Source organism: Enhydra lutris, unplaced genomic scaffold, assembly GCF_002288905.1.
Source record: "Enhydra lutris kenyoni isolate GAN:26980312 unplaced genomic scaffold, ASM228890v2 scaffoldscaffold31, whole genome shotgun sequence".
In the NCBI taxonomy this organism is placed as follows: domain Eukaryota; kingdom Metazoa; phylum Chordata; class Mammalia; order Carnivora; family Mustelidae; genus Enhydra; species Enhydra lutris.
Genome location: NW_019154115.1, coordinates 4,443,093 through 4,468,309, shown reverse-complemented (window position 1 = coordinate 4,468,309; position 25,217 = coordinate 4,443,093). Strand labels below are relative to the sequence as shown.

The 25,217-nt window shown below is 47.5% G+C and overlaps 2 protein-coding genes across 4 annotated transcripts in view; one reads left to right on the top strand and one right to left on the bottom strand.

Annotated features, from left to right (window-relative positions):
- LOC111153170 (Bardet-Biedl syndrome 4) overlaps positions 1 to 4,267 on the top strand; it is a 59,288-nt gene extending 55,021 nt beyond the window's left edge. Inside the window, exons 12-15 of one of the 2 annotated variants that reach the window (XM_022511998.1) lie at positions 1,243 to 1,312; positions 1,899 to 2,040; positions 2,570 to 2,771; positions 3,313 to 4,267. In XM_022511998.1, the coding sequence (XP_022367706.1) occupies positions 1,243 to 1,312; positions 1,899 to 2,040; positions 2,570 to 2,771; positions 3,313 to 3,422 (524 nt within the window). In that variant the 3' untranslated portion in view covers positions 3,423 to 4,267. The remainder of the gene's footprint in view (positions 1 to 1,242; positions 1,313 to 1,898; positions 2,041 to 2,569; positions 2,772 to 3,312) is intronic. The other variant, XM_022511997.1, reaches the window with a different exon arrangement.
- Positions 4,268 to 12,492: 8,225 nt separating this feature from the next.
- LOC111153171 (ADP dependent glucokinase) overlaps positions 12,493 to 25,217 on the bottom strand; it is a 39,978-nt gene continuing 27,253 nt past the window's right edge. Inside the window, exons 4-7 of one of the 2 annotated variants that reach the window (XM_022511999.1) lie at positions 21,845 to 21,965; positions 17,209 to 17,405; positions 16,565 to 16,663; positions 12,493 to 14,042 (exon numbers count right to left, since the gene is read on the bottom strand). In XM_022511999.1, coding sequence (XP_022367707.1) covers positions 13,488 to 14,042; positions 16,565 to 16,663; positions 17,209 to 17,405; positions 21,845 to 21,965 — 972 coding nt within the window. In that variant the 3' untranslated portion in view covers positions 12,493 to 13,487. The remainder of the gene's footprint in view (positions 14,043 to 16,564; positions 16,664 to 17,208; positions 17,406 to 21,844; positions 21,966 to 25,217) is intronic. The other variant, XM_022512000.1, reaches the window with a different exon arrangement.

Here is a 25,217-nt window from a genome sequence, read left to right as displayed (position 1 = left end):
CATAATTGGTCTGTTGTTATTAAAGTAATATTCTTTCTGGGGTATTTCTCCACATATAAGACTTACTAAATGTAAGCCCAAAAGCACTTTCCATATTCTGACAGTGTGGTCTTCTGGTGATTTTTTTTTTTTTTTTAAAGATTTTTATTTATTTATTTGACAGAGATCACAAGTAGGCAGAGAGGCAGGTGGGGGGTGGGGGGAGCAGGCTCCCTGCTGAGCACAGAGCCCGATGCCGGGCTTGATCCCAGGACCCTGAGATCATGACCTGAGCCAAAGGCAGAGGCTTTAACCCACTGAGCCACCCAGGCGCCCCCTGGTGGGTTTTAAAAAATCATTATTGTGGGGTTTCCTCTTTTCTGTAAGAGGAAGGTTGCCAAAGCAGATTGAATGGTTCACTGTGGGTTGCCTGAATACGAAGTGAGCTCCATTCTGATGGGGATGCAGGAATGGGAACAGACAGCCCTACTGTAAGGCATGAGCAGCATTTCTGACTTCACAAAGTAGAATTCACTGGCACAGTGTGGCTGAGGAGCCGGGAGCAAGTCGTGCAGCCCGGAATGGCAGCGTGGGTGCGGCAGGTGTGTGTGGAGCGCAGTGAAGGGGTGGTCAGGAGAGATGGTCTGAGGCCACATCACAGATGGCATGAGTGGAATGCCTTTGGAAGGACTTTGGCCTTTATTCTAGAGGCTGAGGTTTTCCAGCTGTATTCCTAGGCCTCTTTTGTGTTCGGTGGAAGTGAACGTAGGGCTGGTGGGGAGGTGGAGTGGGCCCGCCTTCCAGACAGCTCTGTTTCCTTTGTTTTATTGAACAGGCTTCCAGATAATACTGATTAAAAAGGAAATTGTGTTCTGTTGCTAAATGAAAGTTAAAGATCATGGTTATGGGTGATGGCAAACCAGTGAGGATTCTTAAGTCAGATGGTGACATGGGGAGCTTTGGGGCTGGTGGGGACACTGCTGTGGGGATAAAATGGCAAGCCTGAAACAACTTGCACCTTAACAAGGGCGGTATCAGAAAAGAGCGCAACAAACAGGATTCGGAGGCCTCAGCCACTGCTGACTGTGGGGAGGGGTCGTTGAAGCCGATGACACAGGGGCATCCAGGCCAAGTGACTGCTAGTGGTGGCCCCAGGAGCTGATATGGCAAAGGGGGGGTGATGAATGAACAGTAGTCTTGAAACATTCCTTGTGTTTTCTATGCTGGGCTCTCCAGCCACGGTGCCCACTTTCTCTGTTGCAGTGGCTCTGACCAACCTGGAAGATCCGGAGAATGCCAAGAGAGCCTACGCAGAAGCCGTCCGCCTGGACAAGTAAGCTGCTCTGTCGGGAGTGGTCGTGGGGGCGGACTGGACTCTCCGAAACCACCAGGTGGCGCCACAGCCCCAGTGTTGTTCTTGCTGCCTTGCTGCGGAAGGACGTGGCCCCTGAGCACGCTATGGCGGCTCTGCTGGAACGGACAGGGCCTCCAGCCCCGAGTCAGCAGTTAGGAGCCAGAGAAGGCGCTGGCAGTGGGCTTGGGCTGCTGACAGCCACGGGCCGGCTGGAACAGCAGATGAGGCGCTGAGCTTAGTCTGAGATAAACAACTCTCCCGGGATTCATTCCATGGGCATCTGCCCGGCAGCGGCCCGGGAATCCCCTTTTCAAGCCTGCCCTGGTTTCCCTGTTGAGGGCTGGGACGTCAGACTTGCTGCTCCCACTACCTCCTGCTTGGTTGGCTGGGCACTTACTTCCTTGATGCTTCTCCAGAGGCCCACACACACGTGTTCTCACCTTGCAGTAGAAGGGGAAGTCTCTACTTAACCACTTTTTGGCTGTTTTTTTTGTACAATGAGAAGGATCTCTGAATGAGCACGGGTTGCAGATCCCAAGCCTCACAGAATCCCTGTTTGGCACAGGTGTAACCCCTTAGTAAACCTGAACTATGCCGTGCTGCTGTACAACCAGGGTGAGAAGAAGGGGGCCCTGGCCCAGTACCAGGAGATGGAGAAGAAAGTCAACCTGCTCAAGGACAGCAGCTCTCTGGAGTTTGACTCTGAGGTGTGTCTTTTATTAGCTCCGAGGCTGTCTGGGGACTTTTGAGTCAAGCCCAAATAATCCAGATACAAGGTATTCTAAAGGTTCATACCTGTTTTGGCTTTGATGTTCCTGGCAGCATGAAATCTTCAATTAGTCACAGCCTGAGGAGAAACCTTCCTAGCAAGAAAATAGGGGAGATTCAGGCTGAGTTATGTTATTGATAGAATACAACTGAGTTGAGGTCTGTGTAGCTTCCTCCCACTTCCCCTCATTGGGAAAGGCATGAATTAGGCCCTGTGACGTGCTGACCTTGAATCGCTGGGTTCTGAGATCCTGTGTGCGTTACCGTGCCGCCCACTAAAGGGGATCTGTATTCTCCGCTGTTGGAGAATGATTTCCGTGCAATAAATACTGCCTCTCTCAAACCCTAGTATCGGCAGACACGATTTCAGCTGAATACTCCCAGGTGGAAGGCCTCTGGGAAGCAGTAGGTAGGCTTGACTCTGCCAGTGATATCTGTGACTCTTTTTTCTTCCCACATGGGCACAAGATGGTAGAAATGGCCCAGAAACTGGGAGCTGCTCTCCAGGTCGGGGAGGCACTAGTCTGGACGAAACCAGTTAAAGATACCAAGTCAAAGCACCGAACCACTTCGGCCAGCAAAGCTGGTGGTTTCCAGCAGCCTCTGGGCTCTAATCAAGCTCTGGGCCAGGCGATGTCTTCAGCAGCTGCACACAGGAAGCTCCCCTCAGGTAGGAGGCGCCACACAGCTCATGGAGTCCTTGGGGGTACGAGCTGCATGTGCCAGCAGAGAGAGGACAGCTTTAAGTGAGGCTTACACTTTTCAGACTGAGACCACGTCTAAGTTGCGTTTCCTGGAAGGGGAGAAAAGCCATATGCTGGCCAAACTGGCACTTGCTTCCTTAAGGCAAGTTGTGCAGTGGGGAAGAGTGACCGGCAGGCTCGGGTGAGGTTAAAACACTGAGGCTTTACACGATTCAGGGTTAGCAAGGCATGACAGTACTTTCTGTTATGGTAAAGCAGGGAAAATTCCAGCAAGACTGTATCGGTCGGCATGGGCCAGGTAACTGAGGATGTATCTTAGTGAGTCACTAAAGGCAAACTGGACTGTTGCTGTAATTCTTGGCTATGGCCTAACTTCCCAGCTGCAAAGATATGCCACAGTCCCACTGGTCCTAGAAGATACGGGGTTTCTTCTTGAAATTTGACAATAAAAATCATTTCCTCCCAAATTGTGGAAGCGGGAACTCAAGTTGCCTGTTCTGTTACCAGGTGCGGGAGGAGTCTCCCAGCTCCCAAAGCCACCGTCTCTGCCTCTGGAGCCAGAGCCCACTACGGAAGCACATCCAACGGAAGCGTCAGCACAAATAAGAGAAAAATAGGAGCAGGTTGACCCCAGAGTAGGGGTTTCTTTGGTGAGGATGTAGCAGATTAGGAAAGCTCACGTGACAGGCAGCAAAGAGACCAGCGTGTTCCCCGGGTACCAGGTGTGTGTGACAATGATCCCAAGGGACCTGCAGCCGATATGGCCTCCTGTTCGCCCCGTCAGCCTGGAAAGAGAATGGAGCCCAGACAGGTCCTTTAAGAATTAAGTGCAAGGCTCATGGCTCTGTGTGTGTAGCTCCAAATGCCACCAGGGCACATGATGCTGTTACCTTTTGAAATGACTTGGGCCTCCTGGATGACTGACCCCATCCTCTGTGGAGGGAAAGTCTGAGGCAGACCCACGCTGAGGAATCCGATTATGGCGAAGCCTCGGCTTAGCCAAGGTGATCCTCAGGCTGTGGGGCTTGGCGGCCCTGAAGGCAAACACAAATCCTGGATTAGTAATCCAGCTCTAACAGTCTGAGGGGACAAAATGATGAACAAACCTCTGTAAGTTGAGGCCCAGCCTGTTGGCTCCCCGAGCTGCACCTGTCCAAGGGAATCCCGAACGAGTCCCCCGTGTCTTGTTCTTGAGAGAAGTCAGAGTGCGCAGAGCGCCAGATCATGTCGGTACAAGCAGCAGGAGTGAAGGGCTGGGCTGGTATCAGCACCAAGGATGAAAAGGGAAAAAAGAGTTTCTTAATTTTGATTTAAAACAATCAATGATACCCCTGTCCAGATGCTATCAGTACATCATCTACACGTCCTTTTTAGAATAAAGATTACGTATTATCATTCCTTTAGGGAAAGTTGTTACTTAGGTGTAAAAAGAAGAAATCACAATAAAACCTTTTTAAAAGAACTTGTGATTAGTCTCCTCTTCCCTACTTCCAAAAGTAGTTTGAAACTAGAGAAGGCACCTCACGGCCAAGTTCGTGCTTAGGGCCAGCATAGCTTCTGCTGCTGCCCTGAGGGATGGTGGGCCAGCAGTCTGTGTGAGGCCCAGTCCCCATTTTGCACTTAAGATGGCCTAAAATCACCAAAATTTGAAGGTGAGGACAGACCTACTGCCAAACTGAACTAAGGAGTTTTTTGTATTACGACTGGGTCTGTTTCAACATTGAGGCAGCAGCTACAGGAGCAGAAAACCCTGTGGTTCTTGGGTCTCAGAGATCCAGGGCAGCATAGCGGCAGCAAGGGCCCCTCGGCAAGTGTGTGGCAGACCCGTGGTCTATGTCTGTGCCACTGAGAAAGCTCACCTCTGGCTCGATGTGGAGTCCGGTGTCCCTATGACTGGAAGGTGTTGGTGAGAAGTAACAGGGTATAAACTAAGAGGAGAGTGGACTCTGGGAGAGATTCAGGAGGTCAAATCAACAGGAGTTCGGGGGCTGGATGTAGCAGGTGAGAACAGACCATTGCGGGGGCACGCGCTGCTGGGGAGAGTTACACAAACCAGAGAAGAGGAACATTGGGGGGACTCAGGTGCAGGGTTGTGGAGTCTAGTTGTAGACATGTTTGCCTTCAAGACATCCAGAAGGTGATATCAGATACTGGGACAGCTAGATTTCAGGTGTGAAATCTGGCTTGAAGGAAAAGATGCAGGAGTAACTTGATTTGGGTGATCGCTGAAACCACAGATTTGAAAGGAGTCCCCAGAAGAAAGCTAGGAACAAGAAGATGGGCCGGGGGCGGGGGTACCAAAAACGGGAAACCAGTATTTAAAGGGAGAAGCAGAAGAGCTGACAAAGGAGACAGAAGCAAGTGACAGTGACCAAAGAGACAAACCCAGGACAGTGGTGTTCGGGGAAGGATGGGCTCAGGAAGGGATTGGTCTCCCTGACCGTTCCCAAAAGAGCGACACTATTATCCTCTATCTGTAAAGGAGGTGGTGGAGGTTGAGAGGTAAAATGAGTTTTCCAAGGAAAATGGTGGATCAGGATTGAAGCCAGGTCTGGATGCAGAGCTCCTGCTCTTACCTGTTATCCATGCATTCATGATAAACCTTTTTCTTAAAAAATTTTTTTTTATATTTCTAAGCTACATGGTTCATCTGAGTTTTTTCAAATTGTCACAGATGTCCAAAAAAATCTTCCAATGCATTTACTGAAGAAAGCCCACGTTGTCTGGGGCTCAGTCATACTAGGTCGCACTGCCTGGTCTTTTGGGCATGTGGATTCGCAGCTTCTTGTTTAACTCTGGTGAGAAAGGAGCTATTCTAATTTCTAATATGGGTGTTGCTTGTGTCACAATTTTTCACAGAATTAGGAAAATGAGGCAAACTACATCATCACAGCACACGTGGTTTTAGGTGACTTGAACTGAGGCAGGAAAGTGCAAGTATGAACTAGCGTATGGGAAAAGTGCCCTTTTAACGGAGTAATGTTAGTACAAAACTGCATCCCAAAGATAGTAAAGCTTCGGGATGTATGATTATAATCATTTTGTTTACAAGAGTGGGGGAGGGGCAGAGGGAGAGACAGAATTTTAAGCAGCAACACACCTAGCACGGAGCCAGATGAGGCTGGATCTCAAGGCTTGATCTCAACGCTGAGATCATGACCTGAGCCAAAATCAAGATTGGATGCTTAACCCGCCTGAGCCATCCAGGCATCCCTAAGATTTTATTTTTTAAAGCAATTTCTATACCCAACATGGGGCTCAAACTCATGACCCTGAGATTAAAAGTTGCACACTCTGTTCAGATTGAGCCAGTCAGGTGCCTCTGAAAATTAAAATTCTAAAAAATATTCAGTTAGTACCCACCTCCCCTAAAGGGCAGGAAGGGAAGAACCAAGGAACAACGACAAAAAAAGATGGGAGAAAGACAAAATAAGAAATAAAATGTTAATGTGAATCCAATCAAGTCCGTAATTACATTAAAACATTATCAGACTAAAAAGTAACAGGGCCTGGGTGGCTCAGTGGGTTAAGCTTCTGCCTTCGGCTCAGGTCATGATCTCAGGGTCCTGGAATTGAGCCCCACATCGGGTGCTCTGCTCAGCGGGGAGCCTGCTCCCCGCCCCCCCTCCCCCCGCCTGCCTCTCTGCCTGCTTATGATCTCTGTCAAATAAATAAAATCTTAAAAAAAAAAGTAATTGGATTGTACATTCCAATTAAAAAGTAGAGAAGGGGTAAATCTGTCACTGAAAGCAGAAGGATGGAAAAAGCGATACCATTCAAGCTACAGGTCTAAGTCTGGAGAGCTGTATTAATGTCCGCTAAAGACGACTTCAAAACAAGGAGCATTACCAGAAATAAAGAGGGACATTTTATAATAATAAAAAGTTCAATTCAGTAGAAGAAACATAACAAATATTTATGCACCTAACAGCATTACTTCAAAATACACGAAGCAAAAATTGATAGTTAAATCCACAATCTTGGTTGGTTATGTTAGCACTCCCTCTTTCAGCAGTTGTTAGACAATAAGTATAAAAAGGACATACAAGCCACCTTGACTGAATTGACATTTACAGAACAGGATAGCCAACAGCTGCAGACTACACATTCTCCACAAGTGCTCCTAGTACATGCAGCAGGACAGACCACGGCCTGGGCCACGCCATAGGTCTCAATGTGTAAATTTCAGTCTTTTCACTATCTGTTCCCTGACCACAATTAAATTCTATTAGAAATTGATAACAATTGTATGTCGTCTTTGGAGAAGTGTCCATTGTCTTCTGCCCATTTGTTAACTGGCTTATTTGTTTTTTTTGGGTGTTGATTTTGAGAAGTTCTTTACAGATCTTGGATACCAGCCCTTTATCTATAATGTCATTTGCATGTATCTTCTCCCTAAACAAATAATCCAGTCAGTAAATGGACAGAAGACATGAGCACTCACTTCTCCAGAGAAGACATACAAATGGCTGACAGACACATGAAAAAATGTTCAACATCACTCGGCATCAGGGAAATTCAAATCAAAACCACAATGAGATACCACCTCACACCAGTCAGAGTGACCAAAATTAACAAGACAGGAAACGACAGATCTCGGTGAGGATGTGGAGAGAGGGGATCCCCCTTACACTGTTGGTGGGAACGCAAGCTGGTACAGCCACTCTGGAAAACTGTGTGGAGATTCCTCAAGATGTTAAAACTAGAGCTACCCTATGACCCAGCAATTGCACTAGTAGGTATTCACTACAAAGATACAGACGTAGTGAAAAGAAAGGCACCTGCACCCCAATGTAGCCACAATAGTCAAACTGGAAAGAGCCGAGATGCCCTTCAACAGATGAATGGATAAAGAAGATATGGTTCATATATACAATGCAGTATTACTCAGCCAGCAGAAAGGATGAATTCCCAACTTCTGTATCGACATGGATGGAACTGGAGGTGACTATGCTGAGTGAAATAAGTCAAGCCAAGAAAGACAATTCCCATATGGTTTCACTCATATGTGGAACATAAGGAATAGCACGGAGGACCACAAGGGAAGGGAGGGAAAATTGCTAAGAAATCAGAGAGGGAGACAAACCATGAGAGACTCTCGACTCTGGGAACCAAACTGAAGGTTACAGAAGGGAGGGGATGGGGGGAGGGGGTAACCGGGTGATGGGTATTACGGTGGGCATGTGTGGTGATGAGCACTGGGTGTTAACACGCAACTAATGAATCGTTGAACACTTAGGTCAAAAGCTAATGATGTACTGTATGTTGGCTAACCGAATATAGTAAGAAAAATTATTAAAAAGACATGTAGAAAACCCCTAAGTATTTAGACACTAAACACATACTTGTAATAACTCATAAGTCAAGAAAGAAACCAAAAGAGAAAATATTTTGAATAATGAAAACAAATCATGATTTGTAGGACTCAGCTAAAAGCAGTGCTTATAGGAAACTTATGGCTGTAAATGCTTCTATTAGAACATAAGAAAGGCAGAAAACCAGTGATAGAGGTTCCTACCTTAAACTAGAAAAAGAGCAAAATAAACCCTAAATAACTACAGGGCAGACAAATATTAACGATCTAAAAAGCTAGAAGTTCTATGGAAAAAAAAAATCCCCAGCTAAACTGATGAAGGAAAAAGGAGGAGACAAATCAGGATATAAAGATAACAGGAATGAAGGGAACACCATTATAGATCCTACAGAAATCAGAAAGATCAAGGAACATTATGAACCATTTATAATCTGAAGCAAACTCTTGGCCCAGATGATTTAGCTGGCAAATTTTACTAAATTCAACTTTACAAAAATTTTTAGAGAATAGGAACAAAAGCTTCCCAACTTGTTTGTATGAGGCCAGCATAATCCTGATAACCAAAACCGGACAAAGACATTACCAAATAAGGAAACGATACCCATTATTCTGCATGACCATGGGTACAAAAATTCTTAATATATTAGCAAATTAATATTAGCACATAAAATCTAGCAGAATATAAAAAGGTTACTACATACATCATGACTGAGTTGGGGTTATCCCAGAATAATTTTAAATTTAATTAACTCTTGGTTTACTGTTTGAAAATCAAAGTACTTTCATATCTTAACAAAATAAATGAGAAAGTCCTATGATTTCAGTAGGATACAGAAAAAGCAATTTTTAAAAAGCCGTCATAAAGAACACAGCTAATCAGGCATAGGAAGGAACATCAACTTAACAAAAGGCATCTATGGAAAAGGGTGCAGTGAGTATCACATTTAGTAGTAAAATACTCACCTACTCACGACCCTGCCGCTAAGATCAGGACCAAGGCAAGGCTGTCCACTTGTAAGTTTTGTTCAACGTTATTCTAGAAGTTCTAGTCAGTGCTACAAAGGCAAGAAATAAAAAGGTATAGACAGAAAACTTCACAAAGGACATGGTCACTTATGTAGGAAAACCCAAGGAATCCTAAAAATAAGTAAATAACAACAAGGGATAACTGGATCTGACAAAAATCCATGATACTGTTACATACCACCAAGGGAGAGTTTGAAAATGAAATTCAAAAAAATCCATTTACAAAACTGTCAAGAACTATTGATGTGAAATACTTAGGAATGAACTTAAAACATGCAGCCCCTGTACCCTGAAAACTACAAAGCATTGGAAAAAGACCAAAAGGCAAAGCTAGGCAATGTTGACGTGCTAGAAAACTCTTGTTGAGGTAAAAATTCTTTCCAAATAGATCTACGGATTCCTATCACAAGCTCAACAAGATTTGGGGTAGAAAGTGCCAAGCTGGTTCTAAAATGTGAGGAAGGGGGATGCCTGGGTGGCTCAGTCGTTAAGTGTCTGCCTTTGGCTCAGATCATGGTTCTGGGATCCTGGGATCTAGCACCGCATTGGGCTCCCTGCTGAGCAGAGAGCCTGCTTCTCCCTCTCCCACTCCTGCTTGTGTTCCCTCTCTTGCTGTGTCTCTGTCAAATAAATAAATAAAATCTTAAAAGAAGGGGCGCCTGGGTGGCTCAGTGGGTTAGGCCTCTGCCTTCGGCTCGGGCCATAATCCCGGGGTCCTGGGATCGAGCCCCACATCGGGCTCTCTGCTCATCTGTGAGCCTGCTTCCTCCTCTCTCTCTGCCTGCCTCTCTGCCTAGTTGTGATCTCTGTCAAATAAATAAATAAAATATTAAAAAAAAAAATCTTAAAAATGTGAGGAAGATACAAAGGACTTAGTGCATCCAAGGTGATCTTGAACAAAGCTGAAGGACTTACACTCACTATCTCACTTCAGGGCTTGACCAGAATAGCAATTATGTGACACTGGCATCAGGACAGACAAATAGATCCGTAAATAGACCCACACTTACCCAGTCATTGTTGATAAAGGCCTGAAAGCAATGCAGTGGGGGAAGGAAAGTCAGAGCCAGACCAACCAGATAGCTGCGTAGAAAACAGTGAATCTGATCCCAACCTAACACCATCCACAAAAAGTCACTCAAAATGGATTACAGATCGAAGTGTAAAACCTAAAACTGCAAAGCTCTTAGAAGAAAAGAATGAGACTACAGGCATGACAGGAAGAGTTCAATGCTTCGGACCAGTGAGCCAGGAAGAAAATGAGTATCTGTCTACAGACTGGGAACACAGAAAGAACTCCTTCAACTCAGTAATAAAACTAACCACCCAAACAACAATGTGTACAAAACCACCCAGCTGGGGGGGGAAAAAGGAGTAGGCAGATTTGGACACTTCACAAAGATACGTGAATGGCCAATAATCATGTAAAAAACACTATTCACCATCAGGAAGATGCAAAATTAGACTACAGTGAAATACCACTACTTACCTTCAAGATGGCTGCAATTAAACATGGACACCCCCGAATCCTGGTGCCAGCGAGAAGCCTCCGGAACTGTCACACATCATTGGTGGGAGTAAAATGGTTCAGTCACTTTGGAGGGACGGGAACATTCTGTACCTGAATAGGCATTTGGGTTAGGTGTACACGTTTGTCAAAACCACCAAATGATACACTTGACATCTGTGTAGCTCCACTGTATGAAAATTTTTACCTACGACAAGACTCCAGAGTCACTGTGGTAGCTTTTCAACGTTTTAAAATAGTACTAAAGAGACCCAGAAAATTGCCAGTTCAGTTTGGGAATTGTAAGTCATAATTACTAAGCTCTGAAACACACGCCATGTACTGCACCGTCTTGCACAGCTCTCTCCTTTACACGCACACTAAGAACCCCGAGGGGCCACCATGCACCCACTTCATCGATGAGCGAAGTGAGGCTCAGGAGGCTCATATGCCGTCGCATGATACCGCCTCTCGACACCCTGCACAGAATGCGAGTTTCCTCCAATGAGCTCCCCTTCCCACTAGCCAGAATAAAAATGCAAACTCAGTCTGCACGATGGGGGTGACTGATCTGGGGCCAAACTGTCCTCTCAACAGTTTGGCGTGGCTGGCGCTTTCCCCAGGGCATTAAACCATTTCAAGCAAGTATGAGTGAGTGTTAATAGCATCTGTAGGGAGGCTCCTTTCTCACCAGGCCCCCTTTTCTAGTCCAGTCAATTTTCCAAACTCCGACCAAGGCCCACGCGGAAAGCTCTGTACCATACAGCTCCGGGCGCAGGGTGAAGGCCCGAGGCTGCACCTGCCGCTTATCCTGGCAGCTCACTTCTGCAAAGCCTCTCCCAAGTGCTGGAGTCCGAGCTTCCTGCTGAAGTTTAGCTGCCTTCTCGAAAAGGTGGGACGTTCGGGGGGGCCCTGTGTGCATTCCTGACTCCGTGCAGCTCATTCAGGCACAAGGAAAGCTTCTCAAGACGGGAAGGAATACTTGCCCTGCGCGCGCGATGCACTGGGACGCTCTGTGTTAACCACCACACTGACTAGAAAACCACTGCTCTAAGGTACGTGCTGATTACACATTCCTGACATCCCCCATGCAAACCGGGGACCATATATACTAAGGGGAGGGGGAGCAGACAGCTCGGAGCCAGACTAAGAAAAAGCCCCGTGGGAGACACCTCAGTATTCTCACAGTTGTCTTGGGTTTATGTAACATTAGTGAGGAGTTATTCCAGCTCTTCTTGGAAAAACAGAAAGCTCTTCCCACTTCAGCCTTTCTAATACAAATAGGCTAGGAGCTTGGTGTTTAATTATTTCTAATGGAGCCTGGAGGCAGAGACTGATGGGGTAGCAGCCAGAAATTCCCTTAATAAGCGACTTGCTTTGAATTTCAAGCTCTAGGTTTAAATTCTCTTTGAAGGAGTGACCAAGCCTTTCCTTCTTACCCACAGCGGGCGGGGGAGGCCATACACGAAGAACCCGAGGTAGTTCTGAGGTTCCAGAAGCTGCTAAGAGCCAGGTAGGAACTGATCACCCCTGACCCAAGTCAGCCTGCCAGCAGCTGCCGCGTTCACTGCGCTCTTCGAACAGCTGAGAAGGCTCACTGCACTCTTCCAAATGGCTGTTCCACAGTGGCTTGGCTACTGTCTTGGTACCACTGTCTTCTGCCACCTTAAACCAACAGACGACAGACCTATAGCTCGGGCTCAGCGGTGGGGAAAAGATAAACACCTCAGGAGCAGAGTAACATACACCTTATATCCTAGTCAAGATCAGAAATGATCATACTTTTCCAGCTCCAGAGTGGGGCAGGGAGAGAGAGACTCAATCACAAGCAGACTTAGGATTCCCGAAATGTAAATTGTTTTTAATATTTTTAAAAGCACACAGAAGTCTCCTTGACTTATAAAAAAATAAATACATAACATGGCAGATTTATTCATGATTCTGGGGCTCTGATGAGGTAAAACTTTTTAATGGATGTGGTGTGTCAATGTAACACAGACATGATCTGTTACACACGCAGAGCATATTCCAGTTGTAAAAGCAAATTCCTTCAACGATCAGAACGGACAAAGATCAGTCTTCCACTGTGGAAAGTGTATCCAGAGCCGGGGGCTGAGACTGGGCCCAGGCATGGGGGCAGAAGGCAGAGCCTGGCAGTCCCCAAGGCCACCCCACAGGCGAGCCAGGCCTCTGAGCAAAGGCAGAAAATGAAGGCCTTCCTCAAAGGCGGCACAGAGCCTCAGCTGCGACTATGAAGCCACGAGGACGACTATTCTGTCCTGACTTGGGGCTCTGTCTGCACTTTGAGAGCAGAAGACTAAGAAGGTGTGCTCATTAAACATTTTCGTTGTAACACTGAATGGAAATCGTGATCCTGCCCATGAGCACGGAGTGGAGAGAGAACACGAGACCCTCGTGCTGTGCTCCACAGGGGCCGAGAGCCCAGGAGAGCAAGTGCACGCTTCCGCCCTGGGCCCCAGGGGAAATGCTTTCTTCAGCAGATACGCTCTCCAGAGCGGAGCCTGGCCTGAAATACTTGACAACGCTGCACAAAATGGGGACACGGCAATCAAGTTTTACCCCTGTAACACACAACATAAAAACCCCCCCAAATCCAGTCTCGTTAGTAGATAGCTAAATTCTGATTAAAACCTGAAATGTTTCTGTGTAATCGTCAACAGGCTGGAATGTATCTGATACAGTTGAATCTGTTGTTTCTTTGGCTATCTATCCTTCAATTAGATCTAGAAACTGTTTGGACATCCCTCCATCCTATGTTTCCTGTAATTTAAACCGGGTAGCTCTCCTTCGGAAAAATCACCCACAGCCACCTTCCTAGGAGCGAGGGTGGACTTCTGAGTAGAAGAGGCCTTCGGCGGAAATGGCATCTCCAAGGCCCACTGTTCGAATGGGATCTTTACACACCAGTACTGGTGTGAAGTGGAAGGATATGCCCTCCCTGTGCCACTCGGCTACTGGCTCGTTGGGGTTTATTACGATCCTCGAGCCTGCCTCCGAATGGGAGGTCATGAACTCACGGGGTGCCCGCAGGGACACTCGACCGGCATCGATGGTGTCTGTCGCACAGGCCTGTGTCCCAGCCACGCGAGCGCCCGCGGCCACAGCCGCTAGCTGATTGGCCCAGTGTCCGTCAACTGTCGCCAGGATGTGGTAGACTAGCGTGTGGAAATGGATCCTGGTGAGGTCCGAGGCTCTGCTTTTACTCCTCCCGTGCTCCTTCAAGATCCAAAAGAGGATGTCACTGACCATGCCCACGTCGGGGATGCCATTCCACGAAGAGAGAGAGGAGTGAGGGCCAGATGCCGCCTGGCTGAGAAACAGCAGCTCCTGTTCGTTCAGGCCAAGAGAAGTCACCGCAGGAAAGACCTGCTAACAGAAACACAACGGAGGTCTCTTTCTGATGGACACCTCGCTCCCAAGAGACCCAAGGACACAGCCAGTGACTACAGTCAGGGAAGGCAGGCAGAACGGTGTTCTTCTTCCTTCCCATGAGACTCCCTGTCCCAGGAGTGACGGTCACGGGTACTGCTTTGGCCATGGCACCTCTAACCGCGCCTTCACTATCCCTCGGGACAAATCCGGAAAGTGACACTGCCGCGGACCGGTCTCCTCTTATATTCACTCCAAGGGCAGAGAGGCACCTACTTCCTATTTCTGTCCGTGGCGCCTCGCTTGAGACTTTGCAGGCACAGCAGACCCTTGCCTACCCGTGGGACATATTCCCGAGCGCCGGCGGGCACCGGGCCGGCGGAAAAGAGAAGGCCCTGGCAGCACAGGCTCACGCGGTTCCGGGTACACACCAAGAAGCAGCGAGAAAGGTCTCCCGTTAGAGCTAAGATTTTAAGCAGGCGTGGGGCAGGGAAGGCTGTATTTAGTGCTGATGGTGCGCATGGGGCACCGCACAGGAGCTGCTGAGCCGGTTTTAGTCTCAAGGGGAGCTGCTACGCCCACGACCTCCTGCTCTCTGACCTGGTGCTCCTCTCCTCGGAGCCAGAGCAGCACGTACACGGGGAAGGGAAGGGGTCTGTGAGGGTGCATGTGGCTTTGCTAACGTAAGAGCTCTTCCACTCAGGGCATGTGCTGTGCCAGGCTTTTGCTCATTCAATTCTTACCATAACCCTCCCAGAGCAGGAGGAATCGCCTCCATTTACCAGCTATGGGGACCGAGGCTCAGAGAGGTTAAATAGATACACAGAAAATGAGGTGAACACGGCTTTTTTAAAAAGTGGCAAGGTAACCTTAAAGGGGAAATGCAAATTAAAACCTCTACTGAGAGAGACCAAGTGTGAACCCTGACGTGAATGGCGGAGTGTGGGAGGTGACCACGCGTGTGAGTGAGGGGCAGGCGCACGGCAGCGACACTGCCGGTGACACTGCCTGCGGCGGGGGAGGCGGCGGCTGTGCGTGGCGTCTATTTGGGAACTCACCACATGCTACTCACTTTTGCTACGAACTCGAAACTACCCTAAAAGGTAAAGTCTATTAAAACAACCAAAAACTATTCTCAAATATTTGTCACCTGTCAGACTGGTCAAAGAATGCGCGTTTCTAATCACGTCCTGGTGCCAAAGATACGAGGAAATGAGCACTTGTAAAGGGTTCTAGTGGAGGTGAACGGGGACAGCTCTCGCGGAGGGCATCCTGGCAGCATTAAACTTACAAAGGCCTTCTCGGCTGCCCCTGGCAGTTGTACTCCTGCGAATTCATCGGACACAGGTACCTGCTCAGGGGAAATGAAAGTCACGTACGAAGTTCTCTGCTGTACCACCGCCTGGGATAGCAAAGGTCAGAAACCAAGACGCCCACCAAGATGGTGCAGGGTGAATAACCCAGGGACCCCCATACTCCCTTTCACCACCTGGTTGTGAAATGGCAGGATGCTCCCCGGTGACGACGGAGAAAAGCCCTCCAATTCCAATCAGTGAAAAAAAGCCAAGTGCAGAACAGTCTATACTCTGAACACTGTGCTACCTTTTGGGGTAAAAAGGAACCAAACATTAAGGCTACATTCTCATGTTTGCTTCTATCTGTACAGAGACTCTGGAGGCGTAAGGATGAAACCAAGAAGATTCCTAACAGTGCGTACAGGTGGTGGGAGACTTCACTGTGTATCTTAGTATTACTGGGGTTTGAACCACATGAATAAGCTTTTAATCCCTTAAAAAGGTTAAATAATCAAAAAATAAAAGGTTACATAACTGGTTGAAGTCCAGAAAGCTAGAGAATGGCAAAGCTGGCACTCTAACCCCAGCTTCTGAAGCCCGTGTCCAGATGCACTGTACTCCCGGGTCTGATCGCGCCTGCCTTCCAGAAGCAGGAGGCGAACACCTTAGTGCCTCGTGGTGAGGAAGTGAAGCTCCCCTGAAGTTGCTCTCCTCTGAGCGTCTGGAACTTCAACTGAAAGCAGCTGAGCTGGGCTTTCTGTTTTCTCCTTTGGGTTCTACTACAAAAGCCATTCACTCCAACTTCTCCATTCCAGGAGAAACAGGACCCACAGATCCATTGGTGATGCTGCAACATTTCTTTTTTTTTTTTTTTTTTTAAAATTTTTTTTTTTTTTTTTGACGGGGGAGATCACAAGTAGACAGAGAGGCAGGCAGAGAGAGAGAGAGAGAGAAGCAGGCTCCCTGCTGAGCAGTGAGCCCGATGCGGGACTCGATCCCAGGACCCCGAGATCATGACCTGAGCCGAAGGCAGCGGCCTAACCCACTGAGCCACCCAGGCGCCCAATGCTGCAACATTTCTAAGCTAGTAGGAGATCCTGGTCCACAACGGCTCTGGCTCCTCCTCTGGAGCTCTGTGGAACCAGGTCTGAGTGACAGAACATCCCTACCTCAGGGAGCCGGCCCCTGAGCCCCAAAGAAGGCCGCACACGCTGCCCCTGTGCTTACCTGATGCACGATGCTCCTCATGAGCTCCTTGTTGGTCATACTGGCCAGCTCGAGGTGGACGGGAATACCAGTAGGGATGTCAGAAATGGAGCTCACGACCTGCCAAGAGAAGAGCACAGTGGTGCCATGAGAAGCAGAACTCACCAAGAGGGAAGAAAGGGTCACGGCCTCTTTTGCATCATGATGAAAGCCTAAGCCCCGGGGGTCACCACAGCCTCCAGACGAGGGATGCTCTTGCCGACAGGGAGGAGCCAGGGTCACAAACTCCAGACACCAAGAACCGCCCCTGTGCACTAAGGGAGCAGCCTATTCCCGGGGCCTACCCCGAGGAACGGCAACACAGCTGATGTGAGGAGATGACACACAGGACAGAGGACGCAGACCACACACACTGTGGCTGGAGCCACACTCAGCGTAGCGCAGGGCACAGAGGCTCAGGCAAGAGGAGGTTCTGCCCTGTCCTACTCGAGCTGCCGCCGTGGCCAAAGGGACACTGGGAGGCGCCTCCCCGTGGCGGCGGCCGTGAATCATCCTGGGGGGCCAGTGAGAGGCCCAGGCAGCTCGAGCTGCAGAGGCCTAGAGCAGCGGGAACCTGAGGAAAAACGCTAGCCGAGATCTGGGAAATTCTGTGACAGTGCTATTACCTCCAAGAGCCTCTTCCTCTGGAGCTCCTTGCTTTGTCCCTCCATCATGTGCAATCCAGAGAGGACCACCAGGTCTGGCTGAAACTCCTCCAGGCTAGACACAAACACCTCCAGCATATTCATGGCCCCGTTGGAGAGGTCGTGGGAGAAGATGAATCGGTTGGCATGGGGAGCTTTTAACCGGCCCCACTCCTCCCCTAGAGAAGCCCAGTCAACACAATGGGAAGAAAAGGAAGAGGCTTTAAGTCTCCTAGCTGAGGGGGCTGGAGGGGGCCTCCCTGGAGCCCCGGCCCTGGGCAGGCTAGCTTCCGGCTGACTGAAGCCTGGCTATGATGGCCTGGCCATGCACGGCGCCGCAGCCAAGAGGACCGTGCTCGGTTAAGAAACAAACGAACAGGACTGGACCCCAACCCAACCCAACCCAACCCAACAAAACAACAAACACAGCGTGGGTGCGCTACGCATTTTTCAGGGGGCTGCCAGTTAGTCCCAGAAAAGTTCTACTGCCCACTGAGCTCTCACACAGGATGCCTGGGTCCCTTCCCCGCTACAGAGCGGCAGCACAACCTCCAGATACCAGCACCCAGTGTGCACCGTGCACATGGGACACATGACCTTTCTCGAAGCACTTCGCACCTCACAGCTGGGCCCCACGGAGCCTGGAATTCCACAAGTCAAGCTGACCGTGGCCCCTCCTCCCCGCTGCCCAATGATAGTTTCCCGGCACTTGATCCAGAAGGTAGCGTGTGGCTGCTCTAGCCTCCTTTGATCGAGCTGCTTTGGAATAATGCCTGCTCAAGACCAAGTTCAAGTGCTACCTCCTCCCTAAGTGACTGCTGACTGCTCCAACTCGAGGTGCACTTTCACTGCTTTGAACATCCACAGAGGCTTCCCTTCATATGGTTTGGGGAATATCATTTTGCTTTGAACTACCTCTTCTACAGTTCTGAATGAGTACTCAGACCATTACTTAACTTCCCTCACATCTGTGTCCCATCTCCCCACACAGAATGCCAGCTCCCTGAAGGGAACACTGTATGTCTCGGATTCTCCAAGCACTTGGCCCAGGCCCTGCAGGGAGGGCCCACTCAGCATCTGCTCAATGGGTCCAAGCCGAGGGAGGCTAGAGCCACTTGTGGGTGGGTCTTCTGGTGGGGGGAGCAGTTTGGGATCTGTGCCCACCACAGGAATGGCTCTCCCCACAGGCCCCGCATCAGAGTCAGAATCTCCTGGGGAGCTGAGTTTTAAACGTGCAGGTGGCGAGGCCCACCGCCAGAGATCCTGATGTGCACATCCGTGGAGAACTACTCCACAGACCCCGCAGTGGCCAAGCATTTGAGAGGTGCGCTACGGCGGGTGTCCTAAAGCAGGGCAGGTGACAGAGGCCTCCCGGGCCAGTGACAGAGGCCTCCCCGGTTCGCTTGGAGAAGCCTCACCACTCAGTCTTCTGCCAAGACTCGGTAGCAAATCTTGAAACTCAGTCAGTGCAAGGGCCACCTAGATTCTGCATCTACTTCAGGCAATTCCCAAATGACTCCCCTGACCCCCAGCCAGCATGGGGGCTTTGCCAGAGACTGAGGGGCAAGACTTAGGAGCTGGCTTTCTAGAGCTTTCCCTCCAAGTAAAGAATTCATCTCATTTACAAAATTAGAGTTCATACACTGAAAGCTCGTTTTTTACTGGTTTCTATCATAGTTACCGGACACTCCTGCAGAAAGTTTTTCCTTAAGGCAGACAAACCGCAGCAGAGGGTTTCCTCACACTGCAGGCTGATGGGCTGCCATCAGCAAACCGCTTCCTCCTTCCTACAACGGGCCTCTCTGCACAGAAGCCTTGCCTCTCCAAGGGGAGTGTGCATGCGTGTGCAGGGCTTACTCTGGAAAGAGGGTCAAGGCTGGCAGGGCCCAGCTTCCCTTTACTGTGAGTTCAGCTTTATTGATTCCATTCCTCTGAAAAACATTTTATATGTGGGTCATTCATATAAAAATCTCTGAAAGCAGAAAAAGACTTTTCCTACTTACAACCCCCAACACAATGGTTATGTCGGTTAAAATGCCACAGTCCTTTAATTCCTGGTCCACGCCTTATCATTTGTCCACAGCAATCATCCAATGATGGTCCACACAGCTGAGTGCAACACTCTGAACCCGTTTTATCTCCAAACACCCAAAGCAAGGGCGGCCTCCCCTGTGAAGCCTCTCCTAATTTCATGGCCTCACCCCTGTGAAATTAGGTCACAGGACCTAATTTCACATTCCTAAATGTGAAATTAGAAATTTCATATCTCCTAACTCTGCCAACCCCACCAGATGCAGCTGCTTCCTCCCCTGGGCCACTGCTAGTACTTCTTAAGGACGGGGCACATGCTTTTGTCATCCTCTGCTCAAGAGCCCATGCCCCACAGTGAGCTGAGCACCGGGCCCACGCCTTCCGTCACCAGCTCATCCTGCCTCACACCGTCCCTGCAAGCAGCGTGTGAACGAATGAATGGGCAAAGGAACAAGCGAACGAGAGGAAAAGACTGAGGACTTCGATGGCCTGTGACAACAAAGAATATGGGTAGGACTCCAAATTCAACATCTCCCCCACTGACGAGACTCTGCACAAGGGGAGAAAGCCACATCAGAGTCCTCCCGAGGGCAGGACCTGGGACTGTCCCCTCTGGAGTGAGCTGCTGGGAAGCACTGCCTAATTCACCCAGGAGAGCTTCATGGCACTTGAAGTAAATGAATTTCCTCAGGGAAAAAGTAAGAGAAGCAAAATAAATAGGCCTCTGCAAGGCAAAGAGAAGGGAAGTGGAGAGCTGCTCCCTGACTGTTCCCACAGGACACAGGACTGACAGAGAGGCCTGAGAGGCGAACCGACTAGAACGCAGACAGGACGAGTCTGGAACCTCAAAGCCCCCTTGTTCTCACAGAGCTCGGAATGTGTTTCTCTGAGTGATCCCTTCTCTCAATTTACCGTCCTGCCCTTTGGCCACTATGTGTGACTCAGTAGATCCCCAGCCCAAAGCCTGAAAACAAGCTTCTCTGGGCAAGTCTGGTAGGGGAAAAGGAGGAAATGATTGGTGACAAATCCTCTTTTTATTCAGAAGCTGGGGATGGATTTCTGTGAAGACAAGTGATCCGAGGGCTTCTGCCACCAGACTAGATTCCCTCCAGGGGTCAGTGAAAATGTAATTTCAAATAAAGTTTAATGGGGGGCCCTGCTTTGTACTAACAAAATAAGGCACAGAAAAGAAAAACTAAAGTGTGGGGTTTATAAATCCAAGGATGGAGACGTCTCCTTTCAAGATTAGCTGTGCTGTCTGCTTACCTCCACATGAGGCACAGCTGTCAAATCCAACAGCAAAATCTGGCTGAAGAGAGCAGTCTCTCCACCCTGCAGTCACCAGGGAAGATGACAGAAACTAGGAACCAGGAAGGTCCCCGGGTCAGGAGGGGAGCACCAGCAGGGTACAAGGGAGAGGAATCTGGAACTGAGAGCAGCAGCACTTCCAAGGCAGATCTTTAGCTCTTCCAGACCCTTCCTGTCAACAGTCGGGTTCATGCCTTTCGCTGAAGGAGCGCACAGTACCTCTGGACCCTTGCCACAGTCTTAGCAGTAAGAGCTATCATTCTGAGTTTCCGAGAAACTCCAAACTTGCACACAAGGAAATGTGAACTGCCTACTGCAACGGTCTGTCCATAATGTTCAGACCTAGCCCTTCCCAACTCCCTGATCCAATAAACACCCCGAAGAGAACCAGAGACAAACAATTCTTTTTATGCACATGGAAAACGTAATTTTCAAGGAGCAATCTACTTCCTGTCTCACATGAATTACTCTAGCAGGTGAGCTTCTCTTAATCAGCGTGGAAGCAGCTCACTGAAGCCTATTAAAGCAGTGCTTTAAGGGACCAATTAGTCTGTTTAGATGCTTGAGTCTTTGAGTTAATCATGTGTTGAGTCAGACATTCAAGAGTCTGAGTTCTAAGCAGAGGAAAGAGACAACAGCAAATACATAGAATTAAAGAGTTAAAATGTGTTCAGGTATTTAGGATTCTCTAAGAATCAGAACTGTTGTCTTTGTGACAAAAAATCTACTGGGAGTGACGCTGGGTGGGCTGGATTTGGACTCATGAGTGCCGGAACATTATATAATGGAAAATAATGTAAGTGTTGCTAAATACAAACGCTTCACTACCACACCCCAGGGAAAATAAAATGCTTCAAAGGAAGTTTGCCAGAGGCCTGGAATCAATCCCAAACGGCTTGGAACAGTTGGCCAGAAAAGCCTAGGGCAGAATCCAGCATAGTGCCCTTCTCTTTCCTTAGTAATAAAGAAAAACTTCCTATATGTATGTTTAACACATTCTCACTTTTATTCAAGATGCCGGTTTTCCTAGAGCTGAACTTCTCTTGGGTTCAGATCAGTTTTGTCTGTAGATCTGGGAATTTTCTTCAATGTTACACTACTCTCTATTCTGAGACAATGGCCAGTTTCAGCTCAGCAGAACCAAGAGGTCAGGGAACTCGTAAGGAAAGAAACGGTCCTGTCAACTTACAAAGATCAATTTCTAGCACAGTCACACCCCAATCTGACAACACACAGTCCCCTGTCCAGTCTCTCACCATTACGTACTCATTTCTCTTACCTGCTTGATATTCTAAAATAAGGTGGAACTCATCCACTTCCTGCAATGACTCTGGTGGAACAAATACATTATCATCAAGAAGTTCATGCAGCTTTGGACCAACTGGACCGCAAAGAAGAACCTGGAGACAAGACACAGGAAATCTATCAGGAGACCTGTCCCTGTTCCCACTGAATCTATACAGTGACCAGAAAGGTACATTCAGGACGCTTCTATTCATTTCAACCAAAAACTAGAATCCAAATCTTATTTTAAATGCTTTAGTTTGGAGTTATGTAGTAGAGGGGCTATTACTATTGCTATCACATATATCCCTATGGAGGGAATGGCCACCAGAAATGAGGGGCTGACAAGAGACCTGAGTCATACCTGTTAGACAGATACCTCCATAGCTGTGGAATCTCATACACTCTGCAAGGGACTGAATATTTTTGTCCTCCCCAAAGTCCTATATTGAAGCCTAACTGCTGATGTGACAGTATGTGGAGACAGGGCTTTCAGGAGGCAACTAAGGTCCAATGAGGTCATACAGGTGGGGTCCTAATCCAAGAAGATTGGTGGCCTCATAAGAAAAGGAAAAGTGAGAGCTAGATCTCTCTCTTTCCAACTTACCCACTGAAGAAAGGCCATGTCAGGACACACCAGAAGGTGGCTGCAAGCCAGGAAGGAAGCCCTCACCAGAAACTGGACCCTGCTGGAATCTTGATCTTGGACTTTCCAGCCTCAGAATTGTGACAAAATAAATTTCTGTTGTTGAAGCCACCCAGCCGATGGCATTTTGTTATTACGGCTAAGACACACCCCACTCCCCCTTTCTTTTCTTTACTCACTCATCCTATGTAGGCAAACAGAGATGGCAAATTGCTCAGAGCTTGCCTGATGAGGACAATTCTGTCTGAATCTTACAGAGTTTAGAAAAGAGCCTCGGGATCACAATGTGGCCCCCAATCACAGGACCTAATTTGTGGGATCAGGCCCCTATTATATTTGGCTGTTATGTGAACAGGATAGCCTTCCAGAGATGGGAATTAAAGAGCACCTCAATTCAGCAAGTTGGGGGGGAGGTGCTCTGAAACTTTTCCTAAACCTTTTCAACTCCAACCTGGGCCTCTCCCTGGCTATTCCTTCTAGAAGTCATTTCACATCTACTGATGTTCCTCACAAGCTGCTGCTCCTGCCACACCAGCTCTGGACCCCACTCACAGCCAGGCCAACCTGCTCATAACCACCAAACAATGAGGCTTGGACAGGGATGTAAAGGAAAGTTCCCAGAGATGATCAACATGATTTCGGATTTTATGTGCCCCACCCAGAGAGAGGCTTCAAAAGGCATTTTACTTGATAATTAACTGCTTGCTTGTACAGCTGCCACTTTACTTCTTTTGTCTAATTCCTGGTCAGAACTTCAGCCTTCAAGATGAGAGAACACAGGCCAAATTTTCCCTCCTTTCCCAAAAACAACAAAAACAGACAAAATATAAGAAACAATGGTTTTTACAACATTTGGATACAACAACAAAGAACAATGATTCCTAACAGGAAAAAAATGAACTGAGTAAGACCTACAAATGCCACATGAAATTACCTTAAAGGAGTTTCCAGATAGACAAAATCTGAAAGAGTTCATCATCAGTGGACTTGCACTATAAGAAATGTTAAAGGAAATCCTTCAGGCAGAAGTCAAATGATACCAGATGGAAATAAAGATCTAAACAATGGAATGAGGAGCACCAGAAATGGTAACTCTGGATAAGTACCTAAGATCTTTTTCTTACTATTGAAATCTCTTTAAAAGATAATCAACTGTTCAAAGAGCAGTATTAACAACACAGGATGAGGTTTACAACATACACAGAAGTAAACCATATGACAACAACACTATAAAGACCAGAGAAGAGAAATGGATGCACTTGTTTATTATAAAGTCCTCAGATTATACATGAAGTATGACATCACTGACCACAGACTGTGATGGCTAAAAATGTACCCTATAAATCTTAAAGCAACCACTAAAATAACGAAGAATTATAACTAATAAGCCAGAAGATAATATGAAAGTATAGAAAATAATTCAAAAGAGTGCAGAAAAAGAAGAAAAAGGGAAGATAAAGAGGTGGGACAAACAGAAAACAAAGAGCAAGATGTCAGACTTAAACCCAATCTAATTTATTAACAAACACATTAAGTGTAAATGGCCTAAACAGTCCAATTAAAGGAGATTGTCAAAGTGGATTAAAAAGCAAGCCCTAAATATATGCTGCCTACAAGAAATATTTATTTATTAATTATGAAATCTAAGTCACCTTTTTATTTACTTTGCAACAGACTAGTATGTTGTTTTTATCTGGACACATTACTACTGCCTTCTCATTTTGTTTTTAATTGATGTATAGTTGACACAAAATGTTACATTAGTTTCAAGTGTATAATATAGTGATGCAACCAATCTATATGTTATGCTATGCTCACCACAGGTGTAGCTACCACCTGTCACCAACACGATAACAATACCACTGTTACATAACACCAATCAATTGTTATATAACAATACCAACACTATAACAATACCATCGACTAGAATTCCCTATGCTGTACCTTTCATCTCCATAGCTTTTTCACTCCATAACTGGAGGCCTATACCTCCCACTACCCTTCATCCATTTTGCTCATCCTCCCACTGCCCAAGAAATACACTTAAATGTAAAGACACCAATAGGTTAAAACACAAAAATGGAAAAAGTTAAGTCACACTAACGCTAATCAAAAGAAAGCTACAAAGGCCATTTTAATCAGAACAGATTTCAGAGCAAATACTTTGAAATGATTTTCCTTATCCCTGGCAACGACAGAGAGGTCAATTCATAAAGAAGATACAGCAATCAGAAATAGTTAGATATACACTTAATGACAGGGCCTAAAAATACACGAAGCAGGGGCGCCTGGGTGGCTCAGTGGGTTAAAGCCTCTGCCTTCGGCTCAGGTCATGATCCCAGGGTCCTGGGATCGAGCCCCGCATCGGCTCTCTGCTCAGCAGGGAGCCTGCTTCCTCCTCTCTCTCTGCCTGCCTCTCTGCCTACTTGTGATCTCTGTCAAATAAATAAAATCTTTAAAAAAAAATACACGAAGCACAAAGTTATAGAACTGTAAGGGAAATAGATGAGAATGTTAACTATAGATGATAATGTTAATACTTGCTTCTCAATAGACACAAAATCAGTAAGAATATAGACCTAACAATACTACCAACCAACTTGGCCTGACATTTCTATCCATCCAACAACAGAATATACTTCTCCTCTTCCTCTACCCCCCACCCCCATTCTCCCTGGCACACATGCTATCAAATAAACAAAATCTTAAAAAAAAAAAAAAA